The 22984-nt window shown below is 35.0% G+C and overlaps 1 protein-coding gene across 1 annotated transcript; it reads right to left on the bottom strand.

The window, feature by feature from the left end:
* Nucleotides 1-900: 900 nt before the first annotated feature.
* LOC121378440 (NHP2-like protein 1) lies at nucleotides 901-22715 on the bottom strand. The gene is made up of 5 exons (XM_041506611.1): nucleotides 22559-22715; nucleotides 9246-9363; nucleotides 5894-5997; nucleotides 2794-2827; nucleotides 901-2290 (listed from the first exon to the last, which is right to left on the bottom strand). Exons 1-5 carry the CDS (start codon nucleotides 22559-22561, stop codon nucleotides 2166-2168), a joined length of 384 nt encoding a protein of 127 aa, XP_041362545.1. The 5' UTR covers nucleotides 22562-22715; the 3' UTR covers nucleotides 901-2165.
* Between the last annotated feature and the right edge of the window lie 269 nt (nucleotides 22716-22984).

Below are 22984 nucleotides of genomic sequence, written 5' to 3'. Positions count from 1 at the left end.
CAGCAGTTACTCCTGTATACAATACACAGATGGAAGGTAATGTTTTATTTAACAACACATTCCAACACATTTTATTTACGGTTAAGGACCACATAGATATTGAGAGAGGAAACCCACTGTTACCACTTCATGGGCTACTCTTTTCGATTAGCAGCAAGGGATCTTTTATATGCACCATCCCAGACAGGATAGCACATACCACAGCCTTTGATATACCAGTCGTGGTGCACTGGCTGTAACGAAAAATAGCCGAATGGGCCCACCGACAGGCAAGCGCTCTACAACTGTGCCATGTCCTGCCCCCCATACATAGATAGAATTTAGGACTGAATGTCGGTACTGTGGGACTGACTGCTAGTGGCACAGTTAACTTCCTGATACTGTGGATGAGAGTTCTGGTTGCAGTCAATATTTGCTGTTAATATTTATGTGTTCCCTTCTTTTTTTCCACTTGTAAATTAAAGATAATGGCACATGGCATTCTGTCAAAATAAGTGTCTGGTGTTTGCAATTTATACAAACCAAAAATGTATTTACCTTTAAGCCAAGACCAGCAGCTATAACATAACTGTTAAAGTGGATGGTTTAAAGACAAATTATACTTTTCTTTTAATTATTTATTACAATATGTTATCTCATCATCATTTCATGGCAAAACAGTACACAGACAGTGTTAACAGCAATGGTTTTAGAAAAATACTTCTTTTTAAAAATTAGTTATTGCAAGATGTCATCTCAACATGATTTCATGGTAAAACAGTATATACAGACACTGTGAAAAACAAATGTTTTAAGACAAATGTTTTTCTTTTAAATTTCTTATTACAAGACATCATCTCAATATTAGTTCATGGTAAAACAGAATAAGAGATACTGTGAAAAGAAATGTTTTAAGACAAATTTATTTTTAATTATTTATTACAAGATGTCATCCCAAAATAATTTCATGGTAAACAGTATACAGATACTGAACAGCAATGTAATAATAAAAAAAAAGATTCCATATAGATGAGAAAACAAACAAAATTCTTCCAGACGCCATTTTGGAATTATCAAACAGCCTGAAGCGTCCTGTCCAATCTGACTCTAGAATGATTCCATGACAAACCAAGAGATGAAGATGAAATGAAGCTGGGAGTTTGTTTAGAAAATGGCTTGCCACCTTGGCAGCATACACATAAGCATGAAATTCTTAGCGTCGTTAATATGTCTATATTTACAACATTGCATACATATGCCTTAGTACACAACAGCGCCTTGGACACAATAACCCCATAACTAACAAAATGTTCAGCTAGTTACTAAAGTACTTTTAATAAAACATAAACCAGTTTGTTTACAACACGAATGAGATGGAGTGACCAGTGGAAGAAACTGTATCAAGCAGCATTATAAAAGACATCAACATGATATATAAAACTATGCATGTATGCTTAGAATGAACAGTTGAGCAAGTTTGACTGTAAATAATAAGAACAAAATCTAATTAAGAGAGATTTCAACTTGAATTTAATGAAAAATGTACCCAAATTCTTGGTATATTTCATTATTGGTCAACTGGTAAATGTCCATTTACATCATGAATTCTCAGCAGAAACACTGAATTATTACCAAAGATTTAAAAACAAAACAAATTAAACTAACACTGATTAGTATCTATAGTCCATCCCACAGGGAACGCCTTTTTTCATACTATAAATTTACTACAAGTTATTTATTTCTGAGCAGACTGTTTTCAAAATTGCACACAAAAATAGGGTTTTTTGTTTTGCTTTTCCAAAACACTTTCATTGTTTTCTTTACGTCAAACTAAACTGAAATTATTTACAAAAACAATCTTTATAGAAGGATGAGACGGACTGTAGTTATCTTTAGTATTTCTGCTGGAATTTTGAGATCACGAGCTAAATTTCTGCTTGTCACCTGGACTACTGAAAAACATCGAGTATTAGTGAAGTATATATATTATTTATATGAGGCAGGCAACAAAAGAAATGGTAACTACCATATGAAAAAATAATAAAAATTTAATGCCCCACAATTAATAGCTTTACATTTCACACTGACTATCAGCTTGTAACTAAAATCAGAGTGAATACAAGAAAGAGAACATTGATGAATGTGAAAATGTCAGATGTCCAAGGGAGAGAACTCTGCAGTGAAGACTAGATGAGAAGTTTCTCGATGCTCTGACACATGGCCTGGATCTGAGGAGTGAGCTGGGATCCATCCTTCTTGATGATGGAACACGAAATCACTGGTCTCGTCACACCACACGCACGGCCCAGAGCTGAAATAACACAAAACATCAGTTACAGAGTGAATTATTGACGAATTATTTACCTAAATTACTACTAAATAAAAAGATTATGCCAATTTTTTTACGCAAAATATTTCCACCATGCACCACTTATAGCTTGGGAGTATTAAATTTGTAAAACATATTCTTGTCACCCTTTCGATTTTTTCAGAACGAAAATAGACAAGCAGTTTAAATGGTTCCTAACATTCCTAATGGGTTTAATGCTAAGCATTATCAGTGTAACTAACACAGTGTGCCAGACCCTTTGTCTTAATTTAGATCAACACGATAATACCAAATACACTCCATCAGCAAATAGTTATCCAGTCTCGAGTATTCAGTTCATCTTGGATGTATACAGTATTAATTTCTAGTTTCTAAGTATTGATTGTTATTGCGTTTAACATGTGATTGAGCATACTGAGCCAAGCTCACACTACAGACCGATGTCTTAATTTTCAAACATTTTAATGCAAAATAACAATAAGTACCTTGCTTTGACCGGCAAAACACGTAAGGAACATTCTGCAAGATAAAAAAAAATTATGATAGTACATATATATGCAAGGTTCATACACAATTTAGAATGAATGAATGTTTAATGACACCCTAGCACGAAAAATACATCGGATATTGGGTGTCTATGGTAAACGCAAATCTCACACAATTTACAAGGCAAAATTATAATTTTCAAAGGGTTTTTTATGCAACGTATTCAAATTGTTAACACTTTGTCTCATATATTTCCATTGGTGTTCATAACAGTGTATCCAACAATTTTTTTTATTTCTTATGAAATGACACAGAGTACTAAAAGCCTGTTAATAATATCAGATGACAAACGGTGCCAAAATAACTTTAAGGAAGGTGAATTTTTTATATAATTTATCAGTGGAAAAGCATTTTAAAAAATAAATATCCAAAAAGATTCTTGTTAACAACATCACTTGAGCAGACAGTTATTAGCTATTGGATGTCAAACATTTGTTAATTCTCAGTCTTAGTGAGGAAATGTGCTGTATTTTTCCATTAGTAGCAAGGGATCTTTTATACACACCATCCCATAGACAGAACAGCACATACCACGGCCTTTGATATACTTTGTGGTACACTGGCTGGAACAACAAATAGCCCAATAGGCCCCAATTGATCCTCGACCAAAAAACATACCCCATTAAAACATTCTGTGACTGTGCTAGTATTGAGTATATTACACACACTAATACTAAGACTCGTAAGTATTCACCTTGTCTTCACACAACAGAGGGAGATGAAATTACACACTAATACTAAGACTCGCAAGTATTCACCTTGTCTTCACACAACAGAGGGAGATGAAATTACACAAACTAATACTAAGACTCATAAGTATTCACCGTATCTTCACACAACAGAGGGAGATGAAATTACACACACTAATCAGGCTGCAAAATGACCGGGTTCGCATCGCAAAAAGCGATGCAAAATCTTGCAATCGCGATGCAATATTGTAACAATGACTAGCAGTTTGCGATGCATGTTTTTTGTAACCAAATTGATCTTTGAATTGAGATCGCGGGAGAAGAACACACTTAGGGGTGTCGATTTTCCGTGATCGCAGCCAAGGTACATGTAACTGATTCGCCAATTATAAACATTTTTAAAATTTATCTCAGTGTAAAACCTTCTCGCGTGTGTTAGTATTTCAAATAGAAAATACTGTCGGAATACGCGGAGGATGTTTGATGTTTTAACAAGAACAGTGACGTAACGTACTTGTTGCTATGTCAGTGTGGTAACCTAATTTGCAAGCAGCTATGACCTTGTACACTGAACTTGTAGCCTACCGTGCACGCAAATATATTATGTTCACGAATTAAATATACCGCGAAAATTTCGAACAGACGGCTAGCTCCGCGAATTTGATTACGCGTTAACTTATTTCCGATTTAGCTTTGAATAATGCCTATAGATAAAACACACATAGCGCACTTTATTTTTATCATCGAATTACCTGCCACGTGGTTTTATACTACAAGTGACACTCGGTGCTATGCATGATCTGCGTTCAGCGATAGCCAGTAGTCAAAATGTCTGATAATTATTTTGACCGGTTGTCGAAGTGGTCGTTCGGTTTAACTTGTTGCGTCAAAAACAGTCTGACAAACATTAGCGACAAATGGCTGGCTGAACTCACGTCTGGTATCTCGTGACTACGAGATTTCAGTTTGTTGTTTTTACACTGATTATTCTTATATTCGATACATACTTGTGGCTTTCGGTATTTGTATACCTAAATGCAACCTATGAATACTATTAATAAATAGTATTTGGTCTAGTTTGTGATTTTTCAAGTTTTCTGCATCATATATTATCAGACATACATGCGGACAAGACTAACGGCACACGGACCGCATGGCGAGAATGTCTCGAGTATAATTATATCGTACGTGAAACTGTCATTGAAAGGAGTTCAGTTGATATTAATTTTATTATTGGCAAAAACTATCGTGAAAATGTAAAATGAAAGCTTGATCGCGAATTATTTTAGCCGTGAAAATGTTTGCGTATACATACGTTATTATCGACTAATTAACAGCTTGGCGTTTTTAGTTTCGAATTGCCTCGGCAAATAATGTTCCGGTAAAATACGTATATATATCGTTTAAGAATTGTAAATTTTCATAACAAAAATGAACACCGAATACGTTGGAATGATCGACCAAATGAGGAATTTTTCTCGGGCTTCAATCACACTTTGGATCAGACATACAAATCAACTCAGGAAAGACTAAAAAATCACTTTGAATAAGTTAGATGACCAAGCTGCTTAGCATAACCATTGACAAGTATTATTCAGAAATATGTTGTACTATAAAAATTAAACCCTGGCATTTCTATGCTATTTTCTATATAACCAAAAAAACACAAAGTGAGATTCTCTGGGTGTGTGGAGGGGGGAGAGGCAACAGCCCCCCCCCCCCCCCCTTTGACCTCCGGAGGATACGGCCTTGTAAACAAGTGACAGTGATGACCCTTCACATGTACTGTTCTGTACTTGTTTTATTTTGGGGTAAGCAGCCCACAATACAGATACATGTATAAGAAATATGCAATTTTATTGAAAAGAATGTGTTTTATTCATGTTTACTCATTTTATTAAATTGCTAATCAAATTCCAATAGTTGCTAATCAATTCTCCATCCAGTAGGAAAAACTGCTAATCAAAATTTTAAAAACAAATTGCACCCTGCACTAATACTAAGACTCGTAAGTATTCACCTTGTCTTCACACAACAGAGGGAGATGAAATTACACACACTAATACTAAGACTCGTAAGTATTCACCTTGTCTTCACACAACAGAGGGAGATGAAATTACACACACTAATACTAAGACTCGTAAGTATTCACCTTGTCTTCACACAACAGAGGGAGATGAAATTACAAACACTAATACTAAGACTCGTAAGTATTCACCTTGTCTTCACACAACAGAGGGAGATGAAATTACAAACACTAATACTAAGACTCGTAAGTATTCACCTTGTCTTCACACAACAGAGGGAGATGAAATTACAAACACTAATACTAAGACTCGTAAGTATTCACCTTGTCTTCACACAACAGAGGGAGATGAAGAAGAATCTCAAGAGGTTCTGCATCTGCTGCCAGGACGATGAACTCCGACAATCCACGATTCAGAGTCTTGGTGGCTGTAACAGAAAAAAACAAAAACATGATAAAATTTGCTTACAACTTGGTTTTTGAGGATATGTAAGAAATAGAATAATACATTTAAGTCCGTTAAATAACGGACAAATTGGAGAATAGCATTTTCAATTAACTTTTATTTTGTTGTAAAACCAAAATTGGCTAATTATTTTCAAAGTTTTACTAATTTTGCAAAATTACTAATTAATAATAGTTTTTGTGCAGAGTAAACCAGATCTTGCCTTGAAAACAATGTGGGGAGTGATTCATTATCCCCAGGGGACCGGTCTCGGTGGCGTCGTGGCAGGCCATCGGTCTACAGGCTGGTAGGTACTGGGTTCGGATTCCAGTCGAGGCATGGGATTTTTAATCCAGATACCGACTCCAAACCCTGAGTGAGTGCTCCGCAAGGCTCAATGGGTAGGTGTAAACCACTTGCACCGACCAGTGATCCATAACTGGTTCAACAAAGGCCATGGTTTGTGCTATCCTGCCTGTGGGAAGCGCAAATAAAAGATCCCTTGCTGCTAATCGGAAGAGTAGCCCATGTAGTGGCGACAGCGGGTTTCCTCTTAAAATCTGTGTGGTCCTTAACCATATGTCTGACGCCATATAACCGTAAATAAAATGTGTTGAGTGCGTCGTTAAATAAAACATTTCTTTCTTTCTTTCTTATCCCCAGGGGTGCACATATGTGAAATTGTGATAGTTGCCCGGTGGGCAACCAGTAGCTGAAGTTTGGTTGCCCAACATCATCTCTTGGTTACCTACATATTTCATAAAACGTTTTATGAATATAATTTTGAACTGTCTTTAAAATGAAACTGAAATTTAAAATGTTTTTATTATTATCATTACTTATCAGTTTAGTTTTATTTCTTTTTTAACATTATTTATCTACAGCTCATCTTCTCTTAGGCTGAAAAAAAGTTTGTTTTGTTTAACGACACCACTGGAGCACACTGATTAATTAAGCATCGACTATTGGATGTCAAACATTTAGTAATTCTGACTCGTAGTCATCAGAGGAAACCCACTACATTTTTCCTAATGCAGAAAGGGATCTTTTATATGCACTTTCCCACAGACAGGAAGGCACATATCACAGCCTTTGTCCAGTTGTTGTGCACTGGTTGGAACGAGAAACAACCCAATCAGCTGAATGGATCCACAGAGGTGGTTCGATCTCGCTTGGGCTGTCACAGTCATACTACTTTGATGAACTCAGGGCTCATCCAGGATTAAAAATACCTGTTGCCAAAAAAATTGCCAAATGGGATTTTTATTTGCAATAATGAAAATGTTTTAGCCAAAATTGTTTTGTGTAGTACTGTATAGAGTATTTATATATGAATATGAAAATGTATCTTTTTAAGCTAATTATGTACAAACTGGAATACATCTGAATAACAAAATTATCCCCGATCAAAATCAAAGACAGCAATGGGGGTAGGGACAGTTAATAGATTACTTTGATTTTTCAGTGGGTGAGGGGAGATATGCAGAGTTGGAAGCCAATGCCCTCTGCAAACACACCCAAAATTCTAAGGCCTATGACATTAATAAAAATCTAAGAGCCAATACACTTCTTCTTTTTTTAAACAGTGCTAATTATTTCTGTAAAATAGCAATCTTTATTTTGGTTTGAACTGCTTTTAACTGTATTTTAAAATAACCAATCTATTCCACACCCCAACAATTTCATAATTTGCACCATTTTGTTGATTTCCGCATCATGTTAAATGCTTGTTGTTGATTTCAGCTTGTAAAATATGTAGCCTAAGAATGCTGACTTCACGTTATCCATTTACGTCAAAAGGTTTTGATTAAAAAGATAATGAATTCAAATTTTACGGTCTTTTTAAAATCTAGCTAACTTTTGAGATGTCACCTCCCAGTCAACAAATTTATATAATATTTTACCTAACAAATACGATTATTTTTAACTAATTGTATTCAGTGTACGTTTAACCGCAATTTGTATAAATACTGCATTGTTCCTTCCCCACGATCGCGAAATTAACAAAGACAACGGAAATAAACAAACGTAACAGCAATTAAGTATTCATTGATGCAAACAACTATTTGTTTACATCAGGATTTACTTGCGTGTAATCGTATTGTTTAATGTCTGCAACAATATATTTTGACACGTGCAACAGTCTCGGCTGACTGTCAAGCGTGACCTATATGCACACTGAGAACAGCCAACAAATGTTTTCCAAATGTTCGCGAACTATGCGTTTGGTTCCCGACTGGACATTGGGTTTAACGTGAAGCACATAAACTAGTTTAGCGGACATTTTTGTTTTGCTCGGTCTAGCTGAACTCGGCCCTAGCCTACTTGTCTTTGGACCTGAACTAGCATGTGTATTGAAACTGACACGCAATTTCGGTCCGTTTTTATTACTTTGACTCAAAGAGTTTACAGAGTTAAAATAACACGCTACAGATTTTTCAGACTTTTCTTGCATACATGTTGCCGTTAAAATTAATAACTGATTATTAAAATAAGCAAACATTGTTATGCTGAATTCTTGATGACACCGCTTTTTGTTACCAGTCGCGAGATCCCTGTTAATATTTGGTATTATTATATGTTACGTGTCGGATAGATTATTTAACCGATTGTTCACATCGGAAGATAGAAAATGGCTTAGCCAAATTTTTAGCTCAGAACTGGATGCTTGTTGGTGTAGTTTGTGGTCTTTCACATGTATTGTGCCCTTTGCTAATAGCCACCATTCTGAAACGTATCTGTCTGCATTGAACTCGTCAAAATCATGCACGGTGGACGCTGAGTGTTGGCAGCGTTAGGGTGGATATTTATATTGCCTTGTCGGTCAATACTTTTGAATTGCCCGTGACTGTCCGAGTGTTGGGAAGTTTTGTTTTTCATTTTACTTGTTTTATGATTTTCTTGGTTGCCAACTGTTCTTACAATTCGCATTTGGCAAATGGCAGAGCTAGCCCTGACACTGATAACTTCACATGCCAAGGGAGCGAAAAAAAATTTTTTTATTGTCCTCAACTTCATGTAGTCTCAGGGAAATGAGTGATAGCTGGACCCTTAAACAGTACGGTCTGTTAAACCCAGTTCTACCATATGTAAACCCAGAAATGAATGTGTGAATCTGCAAGAGAAATTACTAAATAATAGTTAATTTAACTCCTTTTTTTCCCTTTCTTTTTACTAACTAATAGTTTAAAGAATTCATCATATTATATGTTTGGCACAGCAGACACCCACCTTCATTAGCTCCTTTCTTCAGCTGTTTGTAATTGGCAGCCTGGGAAACAAGGTCAAGGATGGACTTGGTCAGATCTGGATCAGCCAATGGATAAGCTTTGGGATTTACTTCATCAGCCTAAATACATTATATATATATTAAAAAGTGAGGAATGTTTAAAATACAATTTACAAGTACATGTACTTACCTTTGTTGACATTCATTAAGACAGTATACCAATACCAGTACCAACGCTATATGAAGAAACCCGATGCCCACACGAAAGTGTAGCGATGTTCGTTTCACATAGGGGCGTTGGATTTCTTTGTGTAGGGTTGTTTCTGGTTAACAACACGTAAGTTTAATGTCACGACTGGACTTGAGAATAATCAAACTAAATCTCTGTGGCATCAGATTTAGGATAAAAAGGTGTATTTTAGACACCGTAGCTTGCGACCCTTTGGTTGTCAACGATTGCCAATGCATTACGTAGCCTTCACCAACATATCAATATCAATCAGGGGAAGGCTGGAGGTGACTCGAGCTAATTGTTAGAGTATGTCATATCGATCAACCCTTCTTGAAAAGTATTCCATTATAAACAAGCAGATTCCTCATCCAGAGTGTTGTTAAGTTAGGGACAGGCTTGACACAAATATCCAATACACCAATATACATTGATTGTACATAGTACCATATTTTCCCCCATGTATTATGCGCACCGATGTATAATGTGCACCCCCTACTTTGAACGTTTATTCCAAGAAGAAAAAACACATGCACACCTTTTTTTTAAACTACAAAATCTACGGTGAAAGAAAGAAATGTTTTATTTAACGACACACTCAACATTTTATTTGACAGTTATATGGCGTCAAACATATGGTTAAGGACCATACAGATATTGAGAGGAAATGTTTCATTTAACAATGCACTCAACACATTTTATTTACAGTTATATGGCATCACACACATGGTTAAGGACCACACAGATATTGAGAGAGGAAACCTGCTGTCGCCACTTCATGGGCTACTCTTTTCAAGTAGCAGCAAGGGATCGTTTATATACACCATCCCACAGACAGGATAGTACATACAACAGCCTTTGTTACACCAGTTGTGGAGCACTGGCTAGAACGAGAAATAGAAATCGACTGTGAATGCAAGATGTAATTTCCCCCCGGTCACCAAAATTAACTAAAGGAAAGTGTACCGCCCGTTCCCCCCATTAGTTATCGATCTAAAGAGGGATTTTTTGATGGGGTATATATAGAAAAGTGGGGCATGGGGCCCTAACCCTAACTCTATCCCTAACCCTAAACTATTATAAATGATGGGGGGAACGGGTGGAGCTCTTGCCCCCTAACTCTACTTATGATTTAAGTATTTATAATGCCCTTTATATGTCACAGTGCCAAAGGAAAGTCCAACCTCCAAAAAAGATACTTAAATGGGGGTTATAACAAAAACGGAAACCAAAAGTCTTCAAAAGTCGTGACTACGTACAGACGGTCACCCGAAATATGCCAAAAACCTGGTTTTTGGCATATTTACAATCAAAAAACCTTTTCGCAATCAAAAAACCTCACAAAAACCATAATTATGCCAAAATCGTATCCAACAAGGGTTTTTTATATACTTTATTGACAGTTTATCAATATTATATGATTTACAATTTACATGAAGCACAAATATTGTTGTCGGACCTAAACATATCCATACGTCCGTTTCCGCCTTGTTTGTAAAATGCGGAACAGGACTGATTTTAGGGTCCGACTATTTACCCCCAAGATACCCCCAAAATACACCCAAGACACGTATTGGATGAGCAGCTTTCGGGATTGTACTATACGAAATAATGAACAGGTGTGTTTCGAACAATAACTATTGCTTTAGTGACGTTTTTTGCAGTGTAAATATACCAAAAACCCGCTTTACAATATTTACAATAAAAACCCCATTTCCCAATCAAAAAACCTCACAAAAGCGGGACAGAACAGATTTTAGAGTTTATGAAGCTCCAATCACAATTAACATGTGTGTTTCGAACAATAGGTATTGCTTTAGTGACGTTTTTTCTTTGGGAAAAAGTTTTTTGAGTGTAAATATACCAAAAACCCGCTTTACAATATTTACAATAAAAAAAAACATTTCCCAATCAAAAAACCTCACAAAAGCGGGACATAACAGATTTTAGAGTTTATGAAGCTCCAATCACAATTAACATGTGTGTTTCGAACAATAGGTATTGCTTTAGTGACGTTTTTTCTTTGGGAAAAAGGTTTTTGAGTGTAAATATACCAAAAACCCGCTTTACAATATTTACAATAAAAAACCCATTTCCCAATCAAAAAACCTCACAAAAGTGGGACAGAACAGATTTTAGAGTTTATGAAGCTCCAATCATAATTAACACGTGTGTTTCGAACAATAGCTATTGCTTTAGTGACGTTTTTTTTATTGTAAATATTGTAAAGCGGGTTTTTAAATATACCAAAAACCCGCTTTACAATATTTACAATAAAAAAAAAAACATTTCCCAATCAAAAAACCTCACAAAAGCGGGACATAACAGATTTTAGAGTTTATGAAGCTCCAATCACAATCACAATTAACATGTGTGTTTCGAACAATAGGTATTGCTTTAGTGACGTTTTTTCTTTGGGAAAAAGTTTTTTGAGTGTAAATATACCAAAAACCCGCTTTACAATATTTACAATAAAAAAAAACATTTCCCAATCAAAAAACCTCACAAAAGCGGGACATAACAGATTTTAGAGTTTATGAAGCTCCAATCACAATTAACATGTGTGTTTCGAACAATAGGTATTGCTTTAGTGACGTTTTTTCTTTGGGAATAGGTTTTTTGAGTGTAAATATACCAAAAACCCGCTTTACAATATTTACAATAAAAAACCCATTTCCCAATCAAAAAACCTCACAAATGCGGGACATAACAGATTTTAGAGTTTATGAAGCTCCAATCACAATTAACATGTGTGTTTCGAACAATAGGTATTGCTTTAGTGACGTTTTTTCTTTGGGAAAAAGTTTTTTGAGTATAAATATACCAAAAACCCGCTTTACAATATTTACAATAAAAAACCCATTTCCCAATCAAAAAACCTCACAAAAGCGGGACAGAACAGATTTTAGAGTTTATGAAGCTCCAATCATAATTAACACGTGTGTTTCGAACAATAGCTATTGCTTTAGTGACGTTTTTTTTATTGTAAATATTGTAAAGCGGGTTTTTAAATATACCAAAAACCAGCTTTACAATATTTACAATAAAAAAAAACATTTCCCAATCAAAAAACCTCACAAAAGCGGGACATAACAGATTTTAGAGTTTATGAAGCTCCAATCACAATTAACATGTGTGTTTCGAACAATAGGTATTGCTTTAGTGACGTTTTTTCTTTGGGAAAAAGTTTTTTGAGTGTAAATATACCAAAAACCCGCTTTACAATATTTACAATAAAAAACCCATTTCCCAATCAAAAAACCTCACAAATGCGGGACATAACAGATTTTAGAGTTTATGAAGCTCCAATCACAATTAACATGTGTGTTTCAAACAATACAAGCCTGGAAATAAGTGTCCGGTCACGGTCATTGTCCGGTACGTATTTGTGATTTGTCACGATTTGACAGTCGCGTATTTAATATTAGCGGTCATCTTGTCCGGCACAAAAACTGCTATTTTTATTTTGTCTTAGCCGATTTCTCTATATTTTGAGAAAAAAAAGAGAGGCATATTTTGAATATTTTCCGACTAGTGTGCACGTGCACGAAGCTTACATTAGTTTTTATGGTAACTAAATACAAACGAGAAGGCATTTACGTTTTCCACGAGAAAAAACAACACACAAATTGTTTTTGTCTATTAATAGACACGCCTAATGACCTCACCTCGGCGAATCATTGGTTCAATGGTTGACACAAACGGCGTGATAATTATAAGCGTCTTTTAGCACTAAAGTTTACCTTTAAAATTAACTGACAATTAATTGATTCCGATTATAATTATTTAATGGAATGTTATTGTACCTCTAAAACGGAACGGTCACACATCGGTCATTATTAATATTATTTTGGGGGAAGAGACACCTCAACCGATTACTACAGCTGGTGTCTATTAATAGAGCGGGGCCGCGTTGCACACCAAAAAACCCACTGTGAACGCTACGCATTTCTGCTCAACTATGCACAACGAATAGATCTGCACGCAAACATATTTAAATACAAGGAAGAAAACACCCAAACGTACTACTAAAAAATTTATAACTTTTATTTCCTTGACGAATTGGCAGAAATCGCGTCTCGCGAAATATGTCTGCTGCACTTACGCTGCTTATACGGAACGCGGGTCCGATCAGAAAATCGTTAATCGGCAAATGTGTTCCGAGTGACCCGAATAGCCGACAGCACGAAATTTGGTAAAAACTAATGCATCCGTTTGGTTAAAACACGAAACAAATTCTAAAGGTGAGGTGACCGTAATGAGGTGTGTCGTCTGCACACAGTTTGAGAAAGAGATACGGTGTAGTAGAGATTTCACTGACGTTTGGATAAGAGGGTCTACAAACATGCGCTTATCAAATGCTAGAGACCATTCTTCAACAAACTACCATAAACATGCATACAAACTTTACGTCAAGGACATGAACGCTAGGGGTGAATGTGTTGAACATCTTCACAATGTATTTGAACCAGACCCCCAACAACAAACGCTTGGTGACAGCTTTTGTAGTATGACTAAAGTACAAGAACTTCAACAAATAAAAAAAATTGAAATAGCATATTTTATTGCCAAAAAAGAGCTCCCATTCTCTGTGTATGAAGATTTGATTAAACTGGAAACTTACCATGGTGTAGATATAGGTGATCAAGCTTACACTAACCGTAAACAATGTGCAGAATTTGTGGACATTCATGGACAGTTTATAGCATCAAAGCTGCATGATGATCTTTCAAAAGCCAAATCTATAGTGTTTTAACAGATGGGAGCACAGACAAGTCTGTTACAGAAAAGGAAGTTGTATATGTACTGTATTTTGATCCTTATTCTAAAAATGATGAAATTGAAGTGAAGCTTTCATTTCTTTACCTAAAAGATGTCAAAAAGGGAGATGCACCTGGAATACTTGGTGCAATTGAGGAGAGTTTTCACTCACTGGGTATCATGCCAAGTGAACTTTATTCAAAGCTTATTGGTTTTGGTGCTGATGGTGCATCAGTCAACAGTGGTAATAAAAGTGGAGTAAAAGCACTCCTGGAACAAAAAGCACCATGGCTAATATATACATGGTGTGTGGCTCACAAATTAGAATTGGCCCTGAAAGATGCCTTAAATACTACCGTATTTCAAAAGGTGGACAATATGCTGCTGAGGTTGTATTACCTTTACCATAAATCTCCCAAAAAACTACAGGAACTGAAAACTTTGCACAATTTAGTCAAAGATACATTTGAATTTGAAGAGGGCTCTCTGAAACCAAAACGTGCTTGTGGTACAAGGTGGATTTCTTTCAAGTTGTCAGCACTGCGGATGGTCCTGGATAAATATGGTGTTTACATGCAACATCTACAGCACTTAGCTGGTGACAAAAAATGTAAAGATCATAAAAAGATATGTGGTTATCTGTGTGAGTGGAATTCTAGTCGCATGCTTTTGTATGTTGCATTCTTTATTGATGTCCTGAACCCAGCAGCTATATTGTCCAAAGCATTTCAAGAAGATGTTATTGACAGTGTTGGAGTTCTACATAATATCAAGTGTTCTGAAGAATCTCTTGATCAATTGTTAACTAGGTCTTTTGAGGATCTTCCTGCTGTTAAATTTCTGTTTGGAAAGTTACAAAAGACTGATTCAGTGTACACTTATCAGGGGATAGAATTCACTAAAACAAGTTTTCTGAAGGCCACTGAAGATGTAAAATCAGCAAAGAATACCATTATAAATGCTGTATACTGTGCCATGGATTCCAGACTAAAGGGTGCCAGCAGTATACAGCTGAATAATGTTGCCACTATATTAAACACTGAACACTGGAAATCAAATGTTGATGTGGCAGGTGTAGACTTTACGGATGTCAATGTTACTGAACTGATAGAGAACTTTCAGCCTGTATTGCTGAAACAAGGATTTTCTCCAGATGCCTCTCCTCAAAATATTCTAGAGGAATGGCACGACATGGTCAGGTACACACTGGACTTTTTACAGCCACATAAAAGTTGTTACAAAAAACCCTGGAAAATTTTGTTTAACTACTCTAAGTCCACTAAGTGGAAGAATATACTGACTTTCATTGAACTTTTGTTTTCTGTACCAGTTTGTAATGCAAAACTTGAGAGAATGTTTTCTCGCTTAAAAAGAACAAAGAGTCATAGCAGGTGTTCTTTAGGTGAGGACAGGTTAACAAATATCCTACGAATTGTTGAGGAAGGTCCCCCACTGGGATCATTTGATGTAAGCCCTGTAGTTCATCTGTGGAACCAGGTGAAAAGGAGGAGACCAAATCAGAAGAAAAGGCAAATGTACAAAGAGAGACCCCCAAAAGTAAAATACCAGAAACTAGAAACTGAAAGAAAGGAGATTAGTGGATCTGATTCGGAGTCTGGTGACACAAGTGAAAGTGTTAGTGATAATGAAAATGTATTCTGTTTATCTGACAGTAGTGACAGTTCAACATTTGAAGGTTTCCTGCCTACGGATATATAACATGAACGATATCATAAACTAGAAACTAGAAACCGAAATCAGATACAAGTCAAAGTTATGCTGACAACATTGTTTCTTATCTGATTCTGACAACAGTGGCTGCTTAAGATTTGAAGGTTTCTTACCAAAGTGATATTGGCAGTTGTTGATCTGAATACAATAACAATGACCATATAAGTAATTTATCAGTCATACTATAATTTCATGCATTTATTAATATTACAGGATTAATAAAAGATAAATAACATTCTAAAATTTGTAATAATTGCTTTCGATATTTACACACTGGCATGCAATTTGGTGACAGGTACATTTTAATTTGTGACAGGCACAAACTGACTGATATAGGACAGCTTGACAGGCACAGTCCAAATAATTATTTCCAGGCCTGCAATAGGTATTGCTTTAGTGACGTTTTTTCTTTGGGAAAAAGTTTTTTGAGTATAAATATACCAAAAACCCGCTTTACAATATTTACAATAAAAAACCCATTTCCCAATCAAAAAACCTCACAAAAGCGGGACAGAACAGATTTTAGAGTTTATGAAGCTCCAATCATAATTAACACGTGTGTTTCGAACAATAGCTATTGCTTTAGTGACGGGTTTTTTATTGTAAATATTGTAAAGCGGGTTTTTAAATATACCAAAAACCAGCTTTACAATATTTACAATAAAAAAAAACATTTCCCAATCAAAAAACCTCACAAAAGCGGGACATAACAGATTTTAGAGTTTATGAAGCTCCAATCACAATTAACATGTGTGTTTCGAACAATAGGTATTGCTTTAGTGACGTTTTTTCTTTGGGAAAAAGTTTTTTGAGTGTAAATATACCAAAAACCCGCTTTACAATATTTACAATAAAAAACCCATTTCCCAATCAAAAAACCTCACAAATGCGGGACATAACAGATTTTAGAGTTTATGAAGCTCCAATCATAATTAACACGTGTGTTTCGAACAATAGCTATTGCTTTAGTGACGGTTTTTTTATTGTAAATATTGTAAAGCGGGTTTTTAAATATACCAAAAACCAGCTTTACAATATTTACAATAAAAAAAAACATTTCCCAATCAAAAAACCTCACAAAAGCGGGACATAACAGATTTTAGAGTTTATGAAGCTCCAATCACAATTAACATGTGTGTTTCGAACAATAGGTATTGCTTTAGTGACGTTTTTTCTTTGGGAAAAAGTTTTTTGAGTGTAAATATACCAAAAACCCGCTTTACAATATTTACAATAAAAAAACCATTTCCCAATCAAAAAACCTCACAAATGCGGGACATAACAGATTTTAGAGTTTATGAAGCTCCAATCACAATTAACATGTGTGTTTCAAACAATAGGTATTGCTTTAGTGACGTTTTTTCTTTGGGAAAAAGTTTTTTTGAGTATAAATATACCAAAAACCCGCTTTACAATATTTACAATAAAAAACCCATTTCCCAATCAAAAAACCTCACAAAAGCGGGACAGAACAGATTTTAGAGTTTATGAAGCTCCAATCATAATTAACACGTGTGTTTCGAACAATAGCTATTGCTTTAGTGACGTTTTTTTATTGTAAATATTGTAAAGCGGGTTTTTAAATATACCACGATACTTGTAACAACACACATAGGGACATAAACATAAAGCCTGTAAGGCAGTCTACCAATATGTTTAAGCTACCAAACCAAAACTATAATACCTAACAGTGCTATTAATATTTTCAAAATCACCCACTTGTACGCCGCTAAGAAAGAACTGCGACCAATTCGAACTCAACTCGATGCTTTCTAACTTACGGTCAAAGGTGGGTAGGTAGAGATTTCTAAACCTAAAGTAGTGCTCATTTAGTGCAACAACAGGCACTCATAACCTTTCACTAGTACGCCCCTAAGAAGGAACTGTAACCAATTCGAACTCTACTCGATGCTTTCCAACCTAGGGGCCAAAGGTGAACAGGTACAGATAATAGTGCTAATAAATTATTTATAGGGATTACCCAAAACCACCCACTTGTAAGCCCCTTCATAAGAGCTGCAACCACTATTGAACTCGGACCCAATGCACTCTAGTGAAAGTGGCCGAAGGTGGGTCGGTAGCGAATATCCTAAAACTTCAATAAAAAAACAGGAAAACCAGGATATCAAAACTAAATATAAGATAGCAAAAAATGAAGTAAGTAAGTTAATAACCAATGCTAAACAAGCCAGCTGGCAAACTTTCTGTAGCGAGATTAATAATAGAACATCTATTAGAGAAATGTTGGGTAAAGTTAAAGCCATACAAGGACACCGCGCGACCACCACAGTCCTCCAAAAAAATAAAAATGCTACCACTAATAAACAAAAGGCCAATCTTCTTAATAAAACTTTCGGTATAAATAGCAGCAATAAAAATTTCCCTAAACAATTCCTAGATAAACTGGCACTACAATATAAAACCAGTAGTTAATTCCATCAGGCCTAAACACTCTAATACCTACATAGATAAAATAATTACTAAAATCCGACTAGGCAGATCAATTCAACTTAATAGCTGCTCTTTCTCTAAAAATAGAAATCCTGATTGTGTATGCGGTTCCCGGGAAGATATGAAACATTATGTCCTGGAATGCACACTGCACACCAATCAAAGGAAAATAATGTTAGACTCAATATTCGAAGCCAACCAAAATACAACAAATACGCCTAACATGATACTCAACCCAGATAAATTACATAAACATAAAGCCTGTAAGGCAGTCTACCAATATGTTTAAGCAACCAAACCAAAACTATAATACCTAACAGTGCTATTAATATTTTCAAAATCACCCACTTGTACGCCGCTAAGAAAGAACTGCGACCAATTCGAACTCAACTCGATGCTTTCTAACTTACGGTCAAAGGTGGGTAGGTAGGTAGAGATTTCTAAACCTAAAGTAGTGCTCATTTAGTGCAACAACAGGCACTCATAACCTTTCACTAGTACGCCCCTAAGAAGGAACTGTAACCAATTCGAACTCTACTCGATGCTTTCCAACCTAGGGGCCAAAGGTGAACAGGTACAGATAATAGTGCTAATAAATTATTTATAGGGATTACCCAAAACCACCCACTTGTAAGCCCCTTCATAAGAGCTGCAACCACTATTGAACTCGGACCCAATGCACTCTAGTGAAAGTGGCCGAAGGTGGGTCGGTAGCGAATATCCTAAATCTAACATTGATTTTTGTATGAATATATGTATCTTGTGAATGTTAGACCCGAGCCGTGACCCGACACCATAATACCGACAGCCCATAGGTCTAATTAACGAGCTACTCTCGATATACTAAAGTTAAAACTTATACTAGCTCTACTACCCTTTACAGTTTAGACTGACCATTCAAAATTCGCGCCAAAATTCCTTCAAATCAAAACTGCGCACTTTTTCTCTTTGGCATATTAACTGCACGTTAAACCCTATGACCTGACCTGACCTCTACCCAATTCCCCAATTGCTGCTTGTGTGTACTTGGATATTCACTGTAGTAGGTCTGGTTGACAAATTAAATGTATATAGTTATTTATGTAATTTCTTTTTCATGTGTTTGTTTGTTAATGGTGGCGGTTTATGTTTTGTCCTATTTTATAGGACAGAGGGCTTCTTTAGATGTTTATTCTTATACCCATCGACACGACAACGGCCAATATTATATATGTCAGCAATAAATTGGAAATTTTAAAAGTATCTTTTGGACGTGTGACATCGTGCCTAATTACATTACATTATACATTAAACATGTATGTCTCAATACCTCTATTATGATTATCTTTAAATTTAAATAATGTTTTATAGTTAACTATATTTATTTATACCAGAGTAATCAATGTATGCATTTATAATTAAAATTAAATACCTGTTATATGTGTCAGTAAGTCTGGAACTAATAAATGAAAATATGTCAGGAAAATAGCTCTATCATGTATGTTATAGGAATGTGTCAGTGATATCATTAATAAAGTCCATCCATTGATTCAATTAAGCCGACAATAAATTCCTCAGTGTCTGCACTGGCAATTAATTAATTAATTAATTAATTAATTAATTATGACATTACTCACTTTATCAATACGACTGTTCAATAGTCAACGTTACACACACGTTTTTTAACACATTAGGCTAGTAATAAAATCGTCATGTACAATGTGTAGCGAATGATGTTTCATTATCGTCTTAGCATAGAGAAACGTTTATACTTAATTACATTCATTTATACTGGGTCCAATTATTTATGAGTAAACATTATTTATATGTTAACTGACAAAGAGTTATTGGACGATTTGTATACAGACATACAGTTATATACAATGTTATTTGGGTTTTATTAATAAATGTAGGCATATATTACGAACTTTCCTAAAGAAGCCCTTCCCCTGCAAGTGCTGAACCTCACCGTGGTGCAGGGGTGTAACAGCTTTTTTATTTGTTGAATACTATTATATTCAAGAGAAAAAAAAGATGGCCAATACAGCACCTTTTTTTTCCATTATTATTGTTAATGTAGATGTGAAATAATAACTAGCCAATCATTTATTTCACACATCACAAGTTTTGCCTTTGTAATTACAAATGTAATTATTTCTTCAAATAGCCAAATGAACTTTGTAATATAATAGGTCAACGGTCATTCCAAAGGTATTCATTTGTATAAAGGTTTATATTTATATTCTGTTAACGTTTACTAATTTAACTAATATAAACAGCATATCAATACACCCAGGGAGTACACCAATACAAAAACGTGTGGTGTCTTGGTGTATTTTTGGGTATCTTGGGAGTAAATAGTCGGACCCTAAAATCAGTCCTGTTCCACATTTTACAAACAAGGCGGAAACGGACGTATGCATATGTTTAGGACTGACGACAATATTTGTGCTTCATATAAATTGTTAGTTCATCAAGATAAACGTCTCCGGCACGATATTTATTATTGTGATGTTTATTGCTGTGCCGTAACGTTTATCCATTGGATCGAATTTTCCATTTGCAATCACGATTTAATAAAATCAGGCATATGTGCTTTATTTAAGAGCCTCAACACGTACAACAACATATTTTAATAAATTTTAGACAAAAATATTAAGTACAATACCGTTGGTAACCTTTCCAGGATTAGATGTTTGAAGATGACACATTTAAACATTTGAAAACTATTTTTATCCTGGCACATCGAAAATGCGGAATGAAAATTTTGCGGAACTGAATGGAATTGATTATTAAATTTATTTATTTTGTTATTTTTGTTTCTACATATGTGCTTTGTGCGGGTTGCATTATAAGCATTGTTAATAATATTATCACATTAAAGTTTTGGGGTGTATTATTATTTTTTATTATTATTAAAAAAATAATGATTGTTAGTACAGGTCATTACTTATTTTAAGGCCTTCATTTATTTACTTTTTCCAAAATTATTATTTCCTTTAGTAATTGTTTTTAAATATTATTATTACAGGCCATTGCTTACATGTGTTTCAAAGGTTTTTTTCTTCTTTTTTTTCTCTTCTTTTTTGTTTTAATTTCATTTCTTTTTTTTAGCTATAATTACTGGTCATTAGTTATTTTAGGAGTTTTATTCAGTTAAATTTAATTGTTATTATTAATTTATTATCAATTAATTGATTTTTAAACAATATTATTCATTAATTAAGTTTATTTATTTATTATTATAAAACGTGATATTCCATTAAATATCGTGGAATAAACTCGTGAACCCGAGACGAATAATAATAAAAATAATCCGATTCCACCAACAGTTTTCAATCACATTTTAAATATGCTCACAATGGCCGGCGGGAATATTCGAGATTTTGTTCGTAACTGAAAATTGGATTAATGCAGGATTACTATTTGGACAAACTGTCTATTTATGCGTAAAACGTGACTCGGGAAGTTTTCTTTATACAGTAAGTGTTTATATTTATTGGTACATCTCATATTTCGCCACGAAATAATTAATTCCATGGTTGTATCGATTCCGCCTGAAATCTGGGCGGAAACTGCACGCTTGTTTTTGCTGTTCAAGTTGTAAACATCGGGTCCAATAAATGTCAAAATGTTAAAAAACGGACCGTAGATGTTTACCTTGGTGAACTAATAAATTGTAAATCATATAATATTGATAAACTGTCAATAAAGTATATAAAAAACCCTTATTGGATACGATTTTGGCATAATTATGGTTTTTGTGAGGTTTTTTGATTGCGAAAAGGTTTTTTGATTGTAAATATGCCAAAAACCGCATTTTATAAACAAGGCGGAAACGGACGTATGCATATGTTTAGAACTGACAACAACATTTGTGCTTCATATAAATTGTAAATCATATAATATTGATAAATTGCCAATAAAGTATATAAAAAACCCATATTGGATACGATTTTGGCATAATTATGGTTTTTGTGAGGTTTTTTGATTGCGAAAAGGTTTTTTGATTGTAAATATGCCAAAAACCGGGTTTTTGGCATATTTCGGGTGACCCCGTACAGACGACGATCGGACCATGTGAACTGTACATTTTTCACAGTACAAGCGCCAAGGGATTTTCAAATAAATCTTCATGTTAGGATAATAAATAAAAAGTCTTACCATTTTAGTTGGTGCTAAAAAGTATGATTGTTTACTTGACTATAAATCCTCTCGGCGATATTTCGCTTCACTGAGGTAACAAAATAAGACGAAATAAGATCAAAACAACTACAGCCACTTAACACGAGGTTCAAACGCTACCAGGATTTTAAACTGAACTACGCTGCATTAAAACAGGTTTACGGTTTATTATCAAATGGGTGTGAACCAGTCATTCTAACTCAATCTGGCTTTGGACCAGTGCATTGCAATTGAGCCGGACGGTATCAGGTCGTTTCGCCCTTATTCCCGATCGCCCCGTGTTGTTTCGCCCTTTATACGGGATCGTTTCGCCCTCATGTTTATGTTTATGTTTGTGAATGATGAATAAATTTGTTTACGTGACTCTAGTTGCAAATCAGATATAGGTTATTAATGTGTAACCCT

The sequence above is a fragment of the Gigantopelta aegis genome, chromosome 8, assembly GCF_016097555.1.
Source record: "Gigantopelta aegis isolate Gae_Host chromosome 8, Gae_host_genome, whole genome shotgun sequence".
Taxonomy (NCBI): Eukaryota; Metazoa; Mollusca; class Gastropoda; order Neomphalida; family Peltospiridae; genus Gigantopelta; species Gigantopelta aegis.
The sequence above is the reverse complement of the archived record's forward strand: the minus strand, read 5'-3'. Positions and strand labels throughout refer to the sequence as shown.